The sequence below is a fragment of the Pristiophorus japonicus genome, chromosome 6, assembly GCF_044704955.1.
Source record: "Pristiophorus japonicus isolate sPriJap1 chromosome 6, sPriJap1.hap1, whole genome shotgun sequence".
Taxonomy (NCBI): Eukaryota; Metazoa; Chordata; class Chondrichthyes; family Pristiophoridae; genus Pristiophorus; species Pristiophorus japonicus.
In genome coordinates, this window is record NC_091982.1 from 247,354,345 (window position 1) to 247,370,524 (window position 16,180).

The window sequence follows — 16,180 nt, forward strand, 5'->3', positions numbered from 1 at the left end:
CAGTGCCTGAACAGAGAATTTTCCGAACCACGGGAGGTCATGGCGAGCCTAGACATACCTGCACGAGTAGACAGCGCCTGGGCTCCTGAATGTCTCTGCCACGCTCCGGCTGCGAAACTTGGGCCTCGCTCACTCTCTCTGCAGCAATGAACACCGAGAGCCAGGAAGCGCGGGAAACCGGGACGCCATCCACGCAAAGCAGCAGTTGCACATTGATCACCTGAGAGCCAGGAAGCGCAGGAAACCAATGCCAAAACCAAACCACATATGCTTCCGGACCAGAGAATCCAGGACTAGAGAGGTCCAACCTGTACTTTCAATACTGTATTCGCTGCTCACGATATGGTCGTCTCTACAATGGGGAAACCAAACGTAAATTGGGTGATCGCTTTGCGTTCCTCCATTCAGTCCGCAAGCGTGTCCCCGAGCTTCTGTCGCCTGTTGCTTTCATTCTCCGCTCCACTCTGAATCTCCATCCTCAGCCTCCTTGTTCACTGTTCCAATGAAGCTCGAGGAACAGCACCTCATCTTTCAATTAGGCACTTCACAGCCTTTCGGACTCAACATTGAGTTCAACAATTTCAGATCATAACCTCTGGCCCCACTTTTTCAGACCGAAGTTGATGATTCTGCCATTCCCATTTACGCCTCCTCTAGACCCATCTTTTGTTTCTTTACTTGTCACATTACCATCTCCTTTTGCCTTTCACCATCATCCCTTTTGTCATTTGATCTCACACCTTCCCTTTTGTTCTTTTCCCCCTTCCCCCTTACCCTGCCTCTGCACTTGCTTAAAACTTACATCTCTAACTTTTTCCAATTCTGATGAAAGGTCATTGACCAGAAACGTTAACTCTGTTTCCCTCTACCTGACCTGAGCATTTCCAGCATTTTCTGTTTCAGATTTCTAGCATCCGCAATATTTTGCCCCTATTATCTTCCTGGATTACTGAGTTTATATAATGCTTGGATCTTAAATATACACACAGGGTGTATATGCACGATTGGACCCAAGGGAAGTGTTGTGGCAGGGCTGTGATGCTTGCTATAGTTGATTAGTCTGACTCTCAATCTGTTGGGCCACTACAGTTTGTCTGAGCCTCCCTCGATGAGAGAGTAAAGAATCGCCCGTCATTTCTCTTGCTGACCCTTGTCCATCAACCTCTGATGAAAAATACGTTATTTAAAAGTCAGTAAGGATCAAAATTGGTGGTTAACTAGGTTAACTGTTACAGCCAAGTAATCTTTGCAACACTTAATATCTAGACTCAACCATAAAGTTGCAAGGAACCAGATCGTTTCGGTGCTTTCAGGACCGGGCAAGAGGACAGAGGTTTACAGCTATCTGAATGTGACATCCCTTCTCCATCTCCATTGATTATTGAGGGGACTTGCTACGAAAATAGTTCCAACTTCTTTCTTTCAAGACTGTAATCATTTGCCATCGTGGAGGGTGTAGGTGCATTCTGTGCAGTTTTAGGTCCATTTGCAAAGTTCAGATCTGCGTTCCTATTTTTACATTGTGATCTCAGTGTTTGGATTTAGGTTGGATCGACCAGTGAGGCAAAAACAGGCCTTTCTATACTTCCAGGCTCTTGAGATTCAAATGGGACGAAGCAGAGAATAAGAAATGAAAATAGAAGGATTTACTGGAATAGTGCCAGGGATGAGGGACTTTGAGAGGCTGGGATTGTACTCAGAACAGAGAAGGTTAAGGGGAGATTGAAGAGTTCTTCAGAATTGTGAGGGTTTCTGATAGAGTAAATAGGGCAAAACTGTTTCCAGTGGCAGGAGGGTTGGTGACCAGAGGGGACAGATTTAAGGTCATCAGCAAAAGGATCAGAGGGGAGATGAGAATTCTTTATTTACGCAGCGAGTTGTTGTGATCTGGAACGCGTTGCCTGAAAGGGCGGTGGAAGCAGATTCAACAGTAACTTTCAAAAGGAAATTGGATAAACATCTTGAAAGGGGAACATTTACAGAGCTGTTGGGGAGTGGGATTAATTGGATCGCTCTTTCAAAGAGCTGGCACAGGCACGATGGGCCGAATGGCCTCCACCTGTGCTGTGATTCCATGATTAGTGACAGAATTCTTTTGGCTTCAAGCTCTGGATTGCCAGGGTCTGGAATTTGAGGAAATGTGCTAACAGCTGTAGCAGGTGTGGCAAGTGGTCAAGACCACAAACCAAAACGGGTTTTCTAGCATGAAATACCAAGGTGGGCAATCGGTGGGATTTAAAGAGTTGAGCAGCACGCGCACACACGAGCTGTGTGGAGCAATTATACATTGGGCAGTAAGCGTGTTAAGGTGAGGTCAGTGCCGGTAAATAAATCGTAATCATCCCCAGTATGATTTAATTTCTTCACCCATTCTGTTTGTACCAAAGTAATAAAAAAAAAATGTAAAATTCTAGCTCTTAAAGAATCAAATGATACAGCTTGCAGGCGTTTTCATAGCAACATCTGCTCTTCGTTATTAGGCCATTTCTACTAAAAAGATTTCCTGGAGATTTCAAGTGATGCAGTAATTACTGGTACTCACTGCCTTAATTTTGTGCCATTTAGAACATGGTCACTGTAGTGCATATATTTTTTTGTTGCTCAATTTGCAGAGGTCATCTTCTCTCTCCTGGATTTCTCGCTGGGGTAGAGTCCCTGTACATCATCCCAGTGGCCATTTCTTGGTGTGTGCAGCAAGTGCTGGCAGACAGTTTGACTGCTGGGTGCGGTCCACAGCCGAATCTAATCCTGTTCATCCACAGATGTTCACTGGCCCACTAACCAGGGGCACAAATTGGTGTCGAGGGGACCCTGTACCACCCCGCTGGGGATTGAACCTGGGACCTTCCAGTTTAATGAGGCTCCGTTTGCTCGCTGACTTAACCAGCTGAGCCACTGAAGGAGTCTCAAAGAGCATCTGTATCTGGAAAGGGAAAAGCCCTTTGGGGGGGGTGGGGGTCAGTGTTTGGAAGAAACAGCAGGCTATCTGGACTGATCTGAAAGAAGTTATTTTGCAATGGTGTTCTTTTGCTTAAAATTCAGACCCTGCCGAGAGCTGCTCACTGCATTTCATTTTCCTCAAGCTCCTGTTAGAGAAAGTTTCTTCGATTTGATGGAGCCAGATGGTTTGACCATTGTCAGCGTTTACAATGCTGAGCTCTGTTTGGATTCTTCCACTCGATCGCCCTGCTTTTTAAACCATGAAAGTGAAACGTGTCCGGAAGCTCAGTGGTGTGTTTTTAGGATTAAATATGTAACTGGCAGCAAATGGGCTTCTTGAGTCCAATCCGTTCACTCTGACTGAAAAAGAGATGATGCTAGAAATACACAGCTGATCTGCCAGCAGATGGCTTGGTGTTCAGTGTAAATTCTTTGCCAGAACATTCCTGACGGCAGTTCTCCACCTGAAACTTTAGGCCACCTGTTCTCTCTCCCGATGTTGACCGATCTGTTGCATTTCAACATTTTTCTACATTTCAGATTTCCAACATTATCGTTTTATTTTCTGTTTCTTCCAATTCATTTTTAGGTTCGCCAAAGTCTAAAGATTGTCGGTTTGTCATGTTCTCTCTTCTGTTTGTAGGCTGTGACACTGCCGCCCCCCGCCCCCACACACTCGTGTCTCCTCTCTCTCTCTCTCTCTCTCTCTCTCTCTCTCTCTCTCTCTCTCTCTCTCTCTCTCTCTTTCCCCCCCCCCCACACACACATATATACACACACACACACACACACACACACACACACACACACACACACACTCGGTGTCTCTTTCCCTTCCCCACACGTACTTGTGTGTGTCTCTCTCTCTCTCTCTCTCTCTCTCTCTCTCTCTCTCTCTCTCTCTCTCTCTCTCTCTCTCTCTCTCTCTTTCCCCCCCCCCACACACACATATACACACACACACACACACACACACACACACACACACACACACACACGCACACTCGGTGTCTCTTTCCCTTCCCCACACGTACTTGGTGTGTCTCTCTCTCTCTCTCTCTCTCTCTCTCTCTCTCTCTCTCTCTCTCTCTCTCTCTCTCTCTCTCTCTCTCCTTCCCCCCACCCCCCCCCCCACCCCCACCCCCGTACCCACACTCGGACGCCTCGCGTCCCCTCCCCCACACTCGTGTATCACCCTTCTCCCCCCCCCCCCCCCCCCCCCCCCACACTCAGCACACACACACACACACACTCTCGAGTGCCTTGGGCGCCTCGGCCCCCCATCCACCCACACTCGGGCGCGCCGCCCCCCCCCCTCCCCCAACATCTCTCCCCTTCAATTGTAATGGATGGTGAATTTGATAGTTTGTCATCATCATCGGCGGTCCCTCGTATCGAGGATGACTTGCTTCCACGCCAAAAAGGGATGAGTTCACACGTGTTTCAATGAAGGACCTAATATTCCAGATCCCAAACTGCATTTTGAAGGTGCCTGTGCATGGATTTTTTTAACATATGGTGGCCGACGAGTATCTGATCGATGACTGACTGGTATATCTTGATTCTAGCCAAGGTAGTTCATAACTGGGACTTTGTGATAATTTCTCCTTGGGTTTATTACTCTTGACAGTTTCTGCTCTTTCCTGCAGGTGCGTATTCCAACCCCGCTCAACACCAGTGGTGTGCAGGTCATCTGCATGAAAGGCAAAGCCAAGTACAAGGCTAGTGAGAATGCAATTGTTTGGAAGTAAGTGATCGTAAAGTGTATTTAAAACTTCAAATACTGGCTTATTATATTTGTAGTGCGGTACAGCAGTTTGGATTATAACCTGTCAAAATACCAAATGTGGGCCACCGTGCCTACAGTGCTCCCAAGCAATGTTCCCTGTATTTTGTTTTGGGTGTGCGGCCCATTCCAACTTGCCTGCATGTGCCGTTTTCCATTGAGAAACAGGCAAGCAGCCTGTGCGGGAGCTTCAGGCAGCAACGGGACCATTGCTCCCAAGCTCAGATACAGCATGTAGATGTAGACCAAAGCTCCTTCTACACTGGGCCATCAGGAGACCAACTTCTACTGAACCAGGGGATATTTGTCTCCTTGTGGCCTTTGATTGGATTATCTCTCTGCTGAATTTGAGGAGTTTTGCACCATAGTCCCATGTCCTCAAGGAAGAGCTATCCAGTGTTAACTTGCCTCCACTAGTTCTGTAACAAAATAACCATGACGGAATATATGTATGCTGTCAATTAAGACTGTCACTAGCATATTCATGGGTGCAATTGTATAAAATCTTTTCGGGTTGGACTGGGTGATGCAGTGGGCTTTGACTTCAAGGGCCTGCATTCAAATTCAGCCCTGACTGTTCGAATGAAGGTCTCTTGGTCTGCTGACTGTCCAAAGTCCCATGTGAAATGAGCTTGAGAACATTCTCAGTACGGTTCCTGGTGGACATGGGCCTACAGTGCAAAATGGCCCCCAAGTTCAGGGAAGAAGGCAGTGTAAAGCGGGCATTATGTAGGAAGTGGAAAAGTGCCCCACTGGTGCAGTCGGAGGCATTCGTCTGTTAGGCCAGTTTAGAGGGAGCTTTGCTCGGCATCTAGCCCACGACCTTGGATTGCTTAATACTGACGTGTGTCCAAAATGTATTAAAATCCCTCATTGAGCACTGAAATAAATATATATGTAATATATTGTATATAAGCAAACCACACGGTGCATCTCTGCAGATGAGGAACAGTGCCTGACAGTGTTGGGTCAGCTGAATCAACATTCAGTTGAAAATGCTGGTATGCAGCAGTGATATCAGCTGTTTACCGTAGAAGTATTCAAAGGCAGCTAGCTTTCGTCCATTTTAGAATGACGAGCTATAATGCCAAGCCGAGTATAATAAAGCTCTTGCTATCTTACCAATTCTATTAAAGTAACTTGGGGTCACAGATACCAGAGTATCATGTAGCATCAGGTGGGTGTAGCTGTACATGGTGGAATGCTTTGTTATTTCCGTGTTATAACCTGGGGTAGCACGCAAGGTATGCAATTTGGAAAGCAGAAAGTTACCAATAATGAATTTCCCCCTCCTCCCCCTTACCTGCCCCCTGCAGGATAAAGCGTATGGCAGGAATGAAGGAATCGCAGATCAGTGCCGAGATCGAGCTCCTACCCACTAATGACAAAAAGAAATGGGCCCGTCCACCTATCTCAATGAACTTTGAGGTAAGTATGATTGTGGCCTGCAGAACACTAAAGTAAAGGTAGTACTAATGAATGTTACATTTATGCTCTATCCCTGTAAAGATGCGCATCTCCACATTGCTCATGTGTTTTATTACTATTTTTAAAAATTATTTGTTGCTGGGATGGCAGCATCGCTGGCAAGGCCAGCATTTATTGTCCATCCCTAATTGCTCTTGAGAAGGTGCTGATGAGCCGCCGCCTTGAACAGCTGCAGTCCGTGTGGTGAAGATACTTCCACGATGCTGTTGGGGAGGGAGTTCCAGGATTTTGACCCAGTGACCATGAAGGAACGGCCGATATATTTCCAAATCAGGATGGTGTGTGACTTGGAGGGGAACTTTCAGGTGATGGTGTTCCCATGCGCCTGCTGCCCTTGTCTTTCTGGTGGTAGAGATTGTGGGTTTGGGAGATGCTGCCGAAGATATCTGGGAAAGCAGCACAGTTGAGCCTGATCCTGTCTTCATCCACCTGGTTTCTCCCTTCCTCCCTGCTTAAATAATGGAGTGACATTTGCAACTTTCCTGACTCTAAAGAGCTTTGGAAAATTACAACTAGTTTCCTCGCCTGTTTTAATAGCCTGGGATGGAAACCACCAGGTCCTGGAGATTTGTGTATCTTAAGTCCCATTACTTTCTCCATTACCATTTTTTTAAAAACTTGCGGTAGATTCACTGTTCCTCTCAATAAAACATAGGTTCCCTTGTACCGCTTGTACATTGTCCTATGTTTCCACTGTGGAAAATCAATAAAAAGTACTTCAATAGTCTGTCATTTCCTTATCATCTTCAAAGTTTCAGAGGAACAGAAGGAGGCCATACATCCCCTTGAGCCTGTTCTGCCATTCACTTCGATCGTGGCTGATCTGTATCTTAACTCCATCGACCCATCTGCCCACCTTAGTTCCGTAACCCTTAATACCCTTGCTTAACAAAAATCTATTGATCTCGGGTTTGAAATTTCAATTGACATTTTTGGGGGAAGTTCCAGATTTCCACTAACCTTTGTGTGAAGAAGTGTTTTTTTACATCACCCCTGAACGGTCTGCTCTAATTTTAAGATTATGTCCCCTTGTTCTGGACTCTCGCCTGAATCTGTCTTTAGTGGGCACACATTTCCCCATTACCATTCTTTCTCAATATATTGATGAAAACGTTTGCTATTGTCTTTAATATCTCTCGTTTTTTTTTCATTCCCTTTTTCCTGCAAAGTATTATAGGTTCCCCTCTGCAATCACAGCGGCCTGGTGTAAAGGTCTTGCTTTGCAAGCCAAAGTGAGCTTTGCTGGATTTAAAAAAAAAAACCGCAACCTTGTTTTACGTAACCAACCTTTCCCGTTACCATGCGCAGGTCCCGTTCGCTCCATCCGGGCTGAAGGTGCGGTATCTGAAAGTGTTCGAGCCAAAGCTGAACTACAGCGACCACGACGTGATAAAATGGGTGCGGTACATCGGGCGGAGCGGGATCTACGAGACCAGGTGCTGAGAGCAGGGCTTTACCAGTCAGCCCACCGCGGCACCCACTGAAACACATCGGACACTCTCTCCTTGTTGGCCACTACACCATGCACTTGACGTTGTCCAGGAGACGGCAGTAGCTACATTTATAAGGTTGTAGCCGCACCACCAACAACGGGAGACCCGGTCGACACTCAATCCTGCTTTCACCTCATTTTGGTTGATTTTTACTGTACTGCCCCCACTGACGATGCCCAGTGTTGAAAGCAGCTCCCGTTCCATGTCCTATTTCACATTCAGCTCATAAAATGTATTTTCCAACTATGTATATGTATTGTAGTTCCATAGCATATAGAATGTAACTGGACGTACCTGGTAGCGATTGAACTGTGTACTGATAGCAATGTTGTGATGAATGTTCTGTGCAATCAAGAGGTGCTGCTGGTCCTTCCTTCGAGCTGTGGTTGAGTTGCTGCAGTGTCTTTTTAATTATTATTTCTCGTGACCAAAAATTTCTTGTCAAAAGCGTTGCTACTTGTCTTTCTTTGGTTAATGCGATGGTGAGAGAGAGGCAGTCCACTGGCTGGCTATTTTTTTGCAAAATCATAAGAACTTTTTGCAGTAACGGCCATTGGGTAAGGGGTGTGTTCGGCAGAGGGCATTGTAAACAAGGACATCATGAATGATTAAAATCCGAAGTATTTGGGGAAGGACCCGAGGGTGTATCTACATTAAGTTAGTTGATTTGAGAGGAGAAATAATAAGCTGCGTACATCTTAACTAATCCCGAGCATAACAACCAGGACCTTGATTCAGGAAGGACAAAGCGAGCTTGGAACCAGAGTGACGCAATGTTTGAAAGAAAAAAAGTTGGTTTACTGGTGGTCCCTTCCAGTCTGTGATGTTTTCTCTCTCTTTTGTCACTCTGATTTTCACTTGTTCACCCTCTTTCCATGGAGCTGGTTGGTGCACATAACTTTACATTGCAGCACGAGAGTTGTGTATTCTTACACGGGTCTGCCCTCGGATGTGTGTGTGTGTGTGTGTGTGTGTGTCTCTGTGTGTGTGTGTGAGATGGCGATTCCGGTCAGTTAGTGACCCAAACCTGCACCATTTTTAAGAGAAGGAAAGTCTTAATGTGGAAGATTGTCACCTGTAAATCCTTTTGCTTGATGGTGTGATCGCTCTTTGGCAACTTTTGTGATCGTCCAGTTCACCTTAATAAACCATACAGAATCAGTAAAGATTGTGTGACCTTTTTCTTCAAATAAAATGTGAATTGGGGAATTTATACTGCTTTATAATTTTCTCTGCTCCTCAGCTCATACTGCCTCAGTAAATTTCTGCCTCACTTTAGCTTTTTTCAAAGTCTTCTTTTGTGCTTTTCCCTTTGCCTTCAGTTATCACACAATCATAGAAATTTACGGCCTGTTGTGTCCGTGCCGGCCAAAAACGAGCTATCCAGCCGAATCCCACTTTCCAGCTCTTGCTCTGTAGCCCTGTAGGTTATGGCACTTTAAGTGCATATCCACGTACTTTTTAAATGTGATGAGGGTTTCTGCCTCTGCCTGCCTTTCAGGCAGTGAGTTCCAGACCCCAACATCCTCTGGGTGAAAAAGGTTCTCCTCAAATCCCCTCTAATCCTTCTGCCAATTACTTCAAATCTATGCCTCTGGTTATTGACCTCTCTGCTAAGGGAAATAGATCCTTCCTATCCACTGTATCTAGGCCCCTTATAATTTTATACACCTCAATTGAGTCTCGCCCTCTGCCTCCTCTTCCAAATAAAACAACCCCAGCCTATCCAATCTTTCCTCATAGCTAAAGACTTTAAGACTAGTGGAGAGATTTTGTTGGGCAAGAGTATCCAGGGATATGGCGCAAAGAAGGGAAAATGGAATTGAGATGCAGATCAACCATTGAATGGCGAATGTTGCTATCTGCTGTAACCTCTCCTGCTTCTCACTCACCCTGTGACGTGCCTCTTGAGATTTGGTGGAGTGAAAGAAGCTATATAAATGTGAATGTTTCCCCTCCTGCACTTGCTCTTCTCGTAAGGCGTTGACTCCTGCTGGCTTGTCTCCACTGGCGGTCCTTCTCGCTCAAGTGTCTATTGGCCATGCCTCAGCTCAGGTGATTGGATGTCGGCGGGCTGCATCACGGCCAAGCCTTGATCCTGTCTTCACCGGGCATCCAGCTGGTTGGCACACAGGACTGTTCAGCAACAGGTGAGATTTTTTTAAAGGGTATAAAAGATACTAGATAAGTATTTTCCATTTTTTAAATACTAGTTTTAGGATGCCCTGAACCAATCTACCTCTCCTCATAGTCACTCCTTAAAACCTACCTCTGTGACCAAGCTTTTGGTCTCCTTATGTGGCTATAACACTCCTGTGAAGCACCTTGAGACGTTTTACTACAATAAAGGTACTACATAATTGCAAGTGGTGTTGCCGTCATAGATAATAAGAGGTTAGGGACTAATGAAAATTGAGGAGCGCCTATAAGAAGCATAATGATATGAAAAACATTAAAGGGGAATGAGAAAATAAGAGGTTGGGAGTTGGAAAGATAAAATAGAGTATGAGGAAAGAGATGTCACAAAAACCCATCAAAAGAATTTTACAAGTATATCAGTAAAAAGGGAATTGTTAAAAACCAGGTGGGACTCCATAGAAGAGAGGGTTGTCTAGTTCTAGATGATCAAAACTAGCAAAGGTATTTAATTACTTTGCATTGTTCTTTACTGAGGAGGATAAGTTGAGAGCGAGATAAGCAATATAGTAATGCATAAATACATAGTATTTACAGCACAGATACAGGCCAATGGGTTCATGTCGGTATTTATGCTCCACATGAGCCTCCTCCCACCCCTCTTCATCTCACCCGATCAGCATATCCTTCTATTCCTTTCTCCCTCATAGCTTCCCCTTAAGTGCACTTACACTATTCACCTCAACTACTTGTAACGGGTTACCCAAACTAAAGAAGTTTCTCTTGAATTCTCTATTGGATCTGTTGGTGACTATCTTGTATTTATGGCCCCTAATTCTGGTCTCCCCCACAAGTGGAAACGTCTTCTCTACGTCTACCCTATCAAACCCTTACATAATTTTAAAGACCTCTATCTCTATTAATAAAGGATGATATCAGGGCAGTTATGAGAGACGATATTGGCTCTAATGAACAAAATGTTGAATCATTGTGGGTGGAGATTAGAGATAGTAAAGGGAAAAAGTCACTGGTGGGCGTAATTTATAGGCCCCCAAATAATAACTTCACGGTGGGGTGGGCAATAATCAAGGGAATAATGGAGGCATGTGAAAAAGGAACAGCAGTAATCATGGGGGATTTTAACCTACATATCGATTGGTCAAACCAAATCGCACGGGGTAGCCTTGAGGAGGAATTCATAGAATGCATATGGGATTGTTTCTTAGAACAGTATGTTACAGAACCTACAAGGGAGCAAGCTATCTTAGATCTGGTCCTGTGTAATGAGTCAGGAATAATAAACGATCTCCTAGTAAAAGATCCTCTAGGAATGAGTGATCACAGTATGGTTGAATTTGTAATATAGATTGAGGGTGAGGAAGTAGTGTCTCAAACGAGCGTACCATGATTAAACAAATGGCACTACAGTGGGGTGAGGGCAGAGTTGGCTAAAGTAGACTGGAAACACAGACTAAACGGTGGCACAATTGAGGAACAGTGGAGGACTTTTAAGGAGCTCTTTCATAGTGCTCAACAAAAATATATTCCAGTGAAAAAGAAGGGCGGTAAGAGAAGGGATAACCAGCCGTGGAAAACTAAGGAAATAAAGGAGAGTATCAAATTAAAACACCAATGCGTATAAGGTGGCCAAGATTAGTGGGAAAACTAGCAGATTGGGAAAATTTTAAACGACAGCAAAGAATGACTAAGAAAGCAATAAAGAAAGGAAAGATAGATTACAAAAGTAAACTTGCGCAAAACATAAAAACAGATAGTAAAAGCTTTTACCGATATATAAAATGGAAAAGAGTGACCAGGGGCAGTGCTATGTGGCTGTTTCCGCAAGATCCTGCAAATCACCTGGGAGGATAAACGCACCAACATCAGTGTTCTCGATCGGGCTAACATCCTCAGCATCGAAGCACTGTCCACACTCGCCCAGGTACGTTGGGCGGGGCACATCGTCCACATGCCCAACACAAGACTCCCAAAGCAAGCCCTCTACTCGGAACTCCTTCACGGCAAGCGATCCCCAGGTGGGCAGAGGAAACATTTCAAGGACACCCTCAAAGCCTCCTTGATAAAGTGCAACATCCCCACTAACACCTGGGAATCTCTGGCCAAAGACCGCCCTAATGGAGGAAGAGCATCTGGGAGGGCGGTGAGTAACTCGAGTCTCGTTGGCGAGAGCATACTGAAAACAAGCGCAGGCTGCGGAAGGAGCGTGCGGCAAACCAGACTCCCCACCCACCCTTTCCTTCGACTGTCTGTCCCACCGATGACAGACTGTAATTCCTGTATTGGACTGTACAGTCACCTGAGAACTCAGAGTGGAAACAAGTCTTCCTCGACTTTGAGGGACTGCCTATGATAAGATGGGGAAATTGGCTAAAAAATGGCAGGTGGAATTCAATGGCAGTAAGTGTGCGGTGATGCATTTTGGTAAATGAACCAATAGTTATACTCTGGAAGGGACTTGGTGCTGTGGCAGAGGTACAACTTCGGAGTGGGAAAGGCAGTACCTCAGATGGTCATTTAAAAAATAAACTAATGGAAGTACTGTATGAGCTATATCAGGACGTCTAGAATATACAGCAAACCGGTTATATAAGACCTCAGTTAAAGTAGTGTGTGTAGTATTGGGTTCCACGCTAATGGGAGGATATTGAGGCTGTGGAGAGTGTACAATGCAGATTCATTTCTAGGCTGCCCAGTAAGAGAAAATGCAAATATGAAGAAAGTCTGGATAAATTGGGTCTGTTTTGTCCCATTAGAACAACACAAATTACAGGAAGATATGCTATGTGATTAAAATAAGAAAAGAATGGGGCAGGGTAACTAGAAGCAAACTGTTTCCGTTACTTAACGGGGGCTAGAACAAGAAGCCGCAGGTACAAGATTAAATGTAAAAATCGATTGAGAACGAAGAGCAAGAGAGGCTTTGATTTTATTAAAGAGAAGGATATTGTTGAGTAGGATTCACTTGGGATGGGTAAATGTGACTCGACTATTTGCTCAAGTGGAGGGTAAATGCTGACAAGGGCTGGTTGGGCGGATGGGTCTGTTTCGGTGTTGTAACTCCTGTTTATTTCTATTTGCAAGTTATGTATTTTAAAAGCGCAGTGTATTACACGTAAAAAAGAAGGTTCGGAGACGGTATGTAGTTAATAACAGCTTGCATTTCTATAGCGCCTTTAAAGTAGTACTAAATGTTTTTACGATGTTAAAGGGGCTGTAACGATCAAGCAAGTTGAGGTTTCATCACATGACCTCCCGCCATTGGCCACCAAACATGTCCATCCTCACGTCGCACGGCCAATCAAAGCGACCATCTTCTTCACCACCCGATTAGATGATTCTTGGCACTCGGTCAAACAGCCGTTTAACTAATTAATAAAGAGGATCAACAAAAATGGAAAATAAAATCTCAATTTGTTCAACGGCTCTCTGATTTTTCTCCCGGGTGTTGCTCGGTGCAGTGTCCTGGAGATTAATCCTTCATTCCTGGAGACTCCCGACCTCCTGGTGGGGGGTGGGCGACCCCACACTCTAGGCAGCTGTTCGTGGTGCGCGAGCACGGTTTAACAGGTGGCAATCGTATTCCAGTTGATGAGGACGAAGATCATATTTGATCCATCATTGGTTCTTCGAGAATGGACTCCCAACACCGCTGGATTATAGAGTAAGTCAGCTCTCCCTCTTCTGGCCTTTATTCAATTTACAAATATACAGAACCTATCCCCCTACATCCACCCCACTTCTAAAAAATAATCATGGCCGTAATTTGCGGCTCCTAAGGGTGCGTATGAGGTGCGTACGCACCTGTAAGGGCCGCGCAACTTCCCAGTTTTTACATGCACTGCGCATGCGCGAACACCCAGAACTTGTGATCTGTAAATAATTTTCTTGACAGATCCAGCGCGTTTCCAGGAAAAGGGCCTTCGCGGGCGGACAGCTTAGCTACTTGCCCAACTTTTGCCCAGCGCATGCCCGTGAAATTCTTACACCTGGTAAAAGCAGGTGTAAGGCCTCCTCTTACCAGCGTAAGAGTTTTTAAAAAAAAACAAATAACATTTCATCAATCATTTATACATTAATAAACCTGTGCAATAAAGTAAGTTTATTTTAACCCCTTTTAAACATTTAAGTTTATTTTTCATAAAGTTAAATTTTTGTTAAATATTTAGTTAAATGCCATTTTAATTAATTTCAAATGTGATGTATTTTTTATTTATTTGTGTAGATGTATTTTGGGGGTATTCCCATTCATGTTTTAGGGTCTTGTACACAGAAATCCCATAAGCATGAATGGGGATTCCTTTCCTCTATTGGTTGGGCCAGCCCACGTGATCCGAGGGGCCCTTGCGAACCGCTTTCGCCCCGATATAGGTGAGCATCTACCCACGGGTAGCCGGAGCGGCCCAGGACCAAGTGTCTCTGTACCTCCTGGAACACCAGGCATGTGGGCATTTTATTTGCGGATCGGAGGCATTTCCCTGCGGGAAGCCTCCAACCACAAGTTCAAGGCCCATGTGTTTCAGATCACCATAAGCTATTGGTTTCACAAAAATGTATACATTTTCCTAAATCAATTCAAACAATAGTATTCCCATAAACGCTCAACCTCTCAGTTACAGTTAGAAATAACTTGTTTTTAAAGCCCCAAAACCCAGGTAATAACGGGATTTGAATACAATGGGGGGGAAGTTAGGTTACAAAGCGAGGTGGGAATGTAAGCTGTGAGGAGGATGCAAAGAGGCTGCAAGGGGATATAGACAGGTTAAGTGAGTGGGCAAGAACATGGCAAATGGAATATAATGTGGAGAAATGTGAAGTTATCCACTTGGATAGGAAAAAAGAAAAGCAGAGTATTTTTCAAATGATGAGGGATTGGGAAATGTTGGTGTTCAGAGGGACTTGGGTGTTCTTGTACATGAATCACTGAAAGTTAACTTGCAGGTACAGCAAGCAATTAGGAAAGCGAATAGTATGATGGCCTTTATTACAAGAGGATTTGAGTATAAGAGTAAAGGCGTCTTACTGCAATTATATAGGGCCCTGGTGAGACTGCATCTGGACAATTGTGCACAGTTTTGTTCTCCTTACCTAAGGAAGGATATACTTGCCATAGAGGGAGTGCAATGAAGGTTCACCAGACTGATTCCTAGAATGGGATTATTGTCCTATGAGGAGAGACTAGGCCTATATTCTCTAGAGTTTAGAAGAATGAGAGGTGATCTCATTGAAACATACAACATTCTTACAGGGTTGATGCAGGGAGGATGTTTCCCCCTGGCTGGGGAGTTTAGAATCAGGGGTCACAGTCTCAGAATAAGGGGTCAGCTATTTAGGACTGAGAGGAGTAATTTCTTCACACACAGGATGGTGAATCTTTGGAATTCTCTACACCAGAAGGCTGTGGAGGCTGTCTTTGAGTATATTCAAGACAGAGATCGCTAGATGTTTGGATATTAAGGGATATGGGGACAGTGCAGGAAAGTGGAGTTGAGGATCAGCCATGATCTTATTGAATGGAAGAGCAGGCTCGAGGGGCTGAATGGCTCTTATTTCTAATGTTGTTATGCCTTCCCTATACAGGCCAACAGGACTTTAATTTAACGTCTCATCTGTTATGTATTTAACCCCTTGCAACCTGTATTACACTACCACCAGAGGGCATACCTGTTGGAGTCCCAGGGGATTCCAGCATCACTTGAGAGCACGGCCACCCATGCTGTGTACCTGCACTCTGGAGTCTTATTAAAGGAGCTAAGGTCACACTTGTTCATTGTACACAGTACTCACTCACGTTCACAATAAAGGATGAAACTATCATCATCCACAAAACAGCACATTCTTGTACTTAGAGAAATGCAGTAGCCAAATTGCACAGAGCAAGGTCCCACAATGAGAGCAATCGCCAGATCTTCTATTTTAGTGATGGTTGAGGGCTAAATATTGGGCAAAACATCAGGTGAAACTCCCCTGCTCTTGAAATTATGCCACGAGAGGAGAGACAGGGCCTCGGTTTTACGTCTCATCCGAAAGACGGCACCTCCGACAATGCAGCGCTCCCCCAGCACCACTGGGAGTGTCGGCTTGGATTATGTGCTCGGGTCTCTGGAGTGGGACTTGACCCCATGACCTTCTGATTCCAAGGAACGAGTGCTACCCATTGAGCTGCGGCTGACGGCTACTGAGTAATTAGTGTAATTAATGGCGGTGAAAATCTCGGAATCCCATTGTAATAGAAGTAAAATTTGACTTATCCAGGCACTGCAAATCCCAGACAGGCACTGCTGTGCACTTTCACGGCAGGAATATATCACAAGGAGCA

General features: G+C 44.8%; 1 protein-coding gene across 5 annotated transcripts in view; it reads left to right on the forward strand.

Annotated features, from left to right (window-relative positions):
• The window catches only part of LOC139266024 (AP-2 complex subunit mu), a 63,976-nt gene extending 55,103 nt beyond the window's left edge, over positions 1-8,873 (forward strand). For all 5 annotated transcript variants that reach the window (XM_070883790.1, XM_070883793.1, XM_070883795.1 and 2 more), the window contains exons 9-11: positions 4,590-4,687; positions 6,043-6,154; positions 7,523-8,873. In XM_070883790.1, coding sequence (XP_070739891.1) covers positions 4,590-4,687; positions 6,043-6,154; positions 7,523-7,657 — 345 coding nt within the window. In that variant the 3' untranslated portion in view covers positions 7,658-8,873. The remainder of the gene's footprint in view (positions 1-4,589; positions 4,688-6,042; positions 6,155-7,522) is intronic.
• The last annotated feature ends 7,307 nt before the right edge of the window (positions 8,874-16,180 follow it).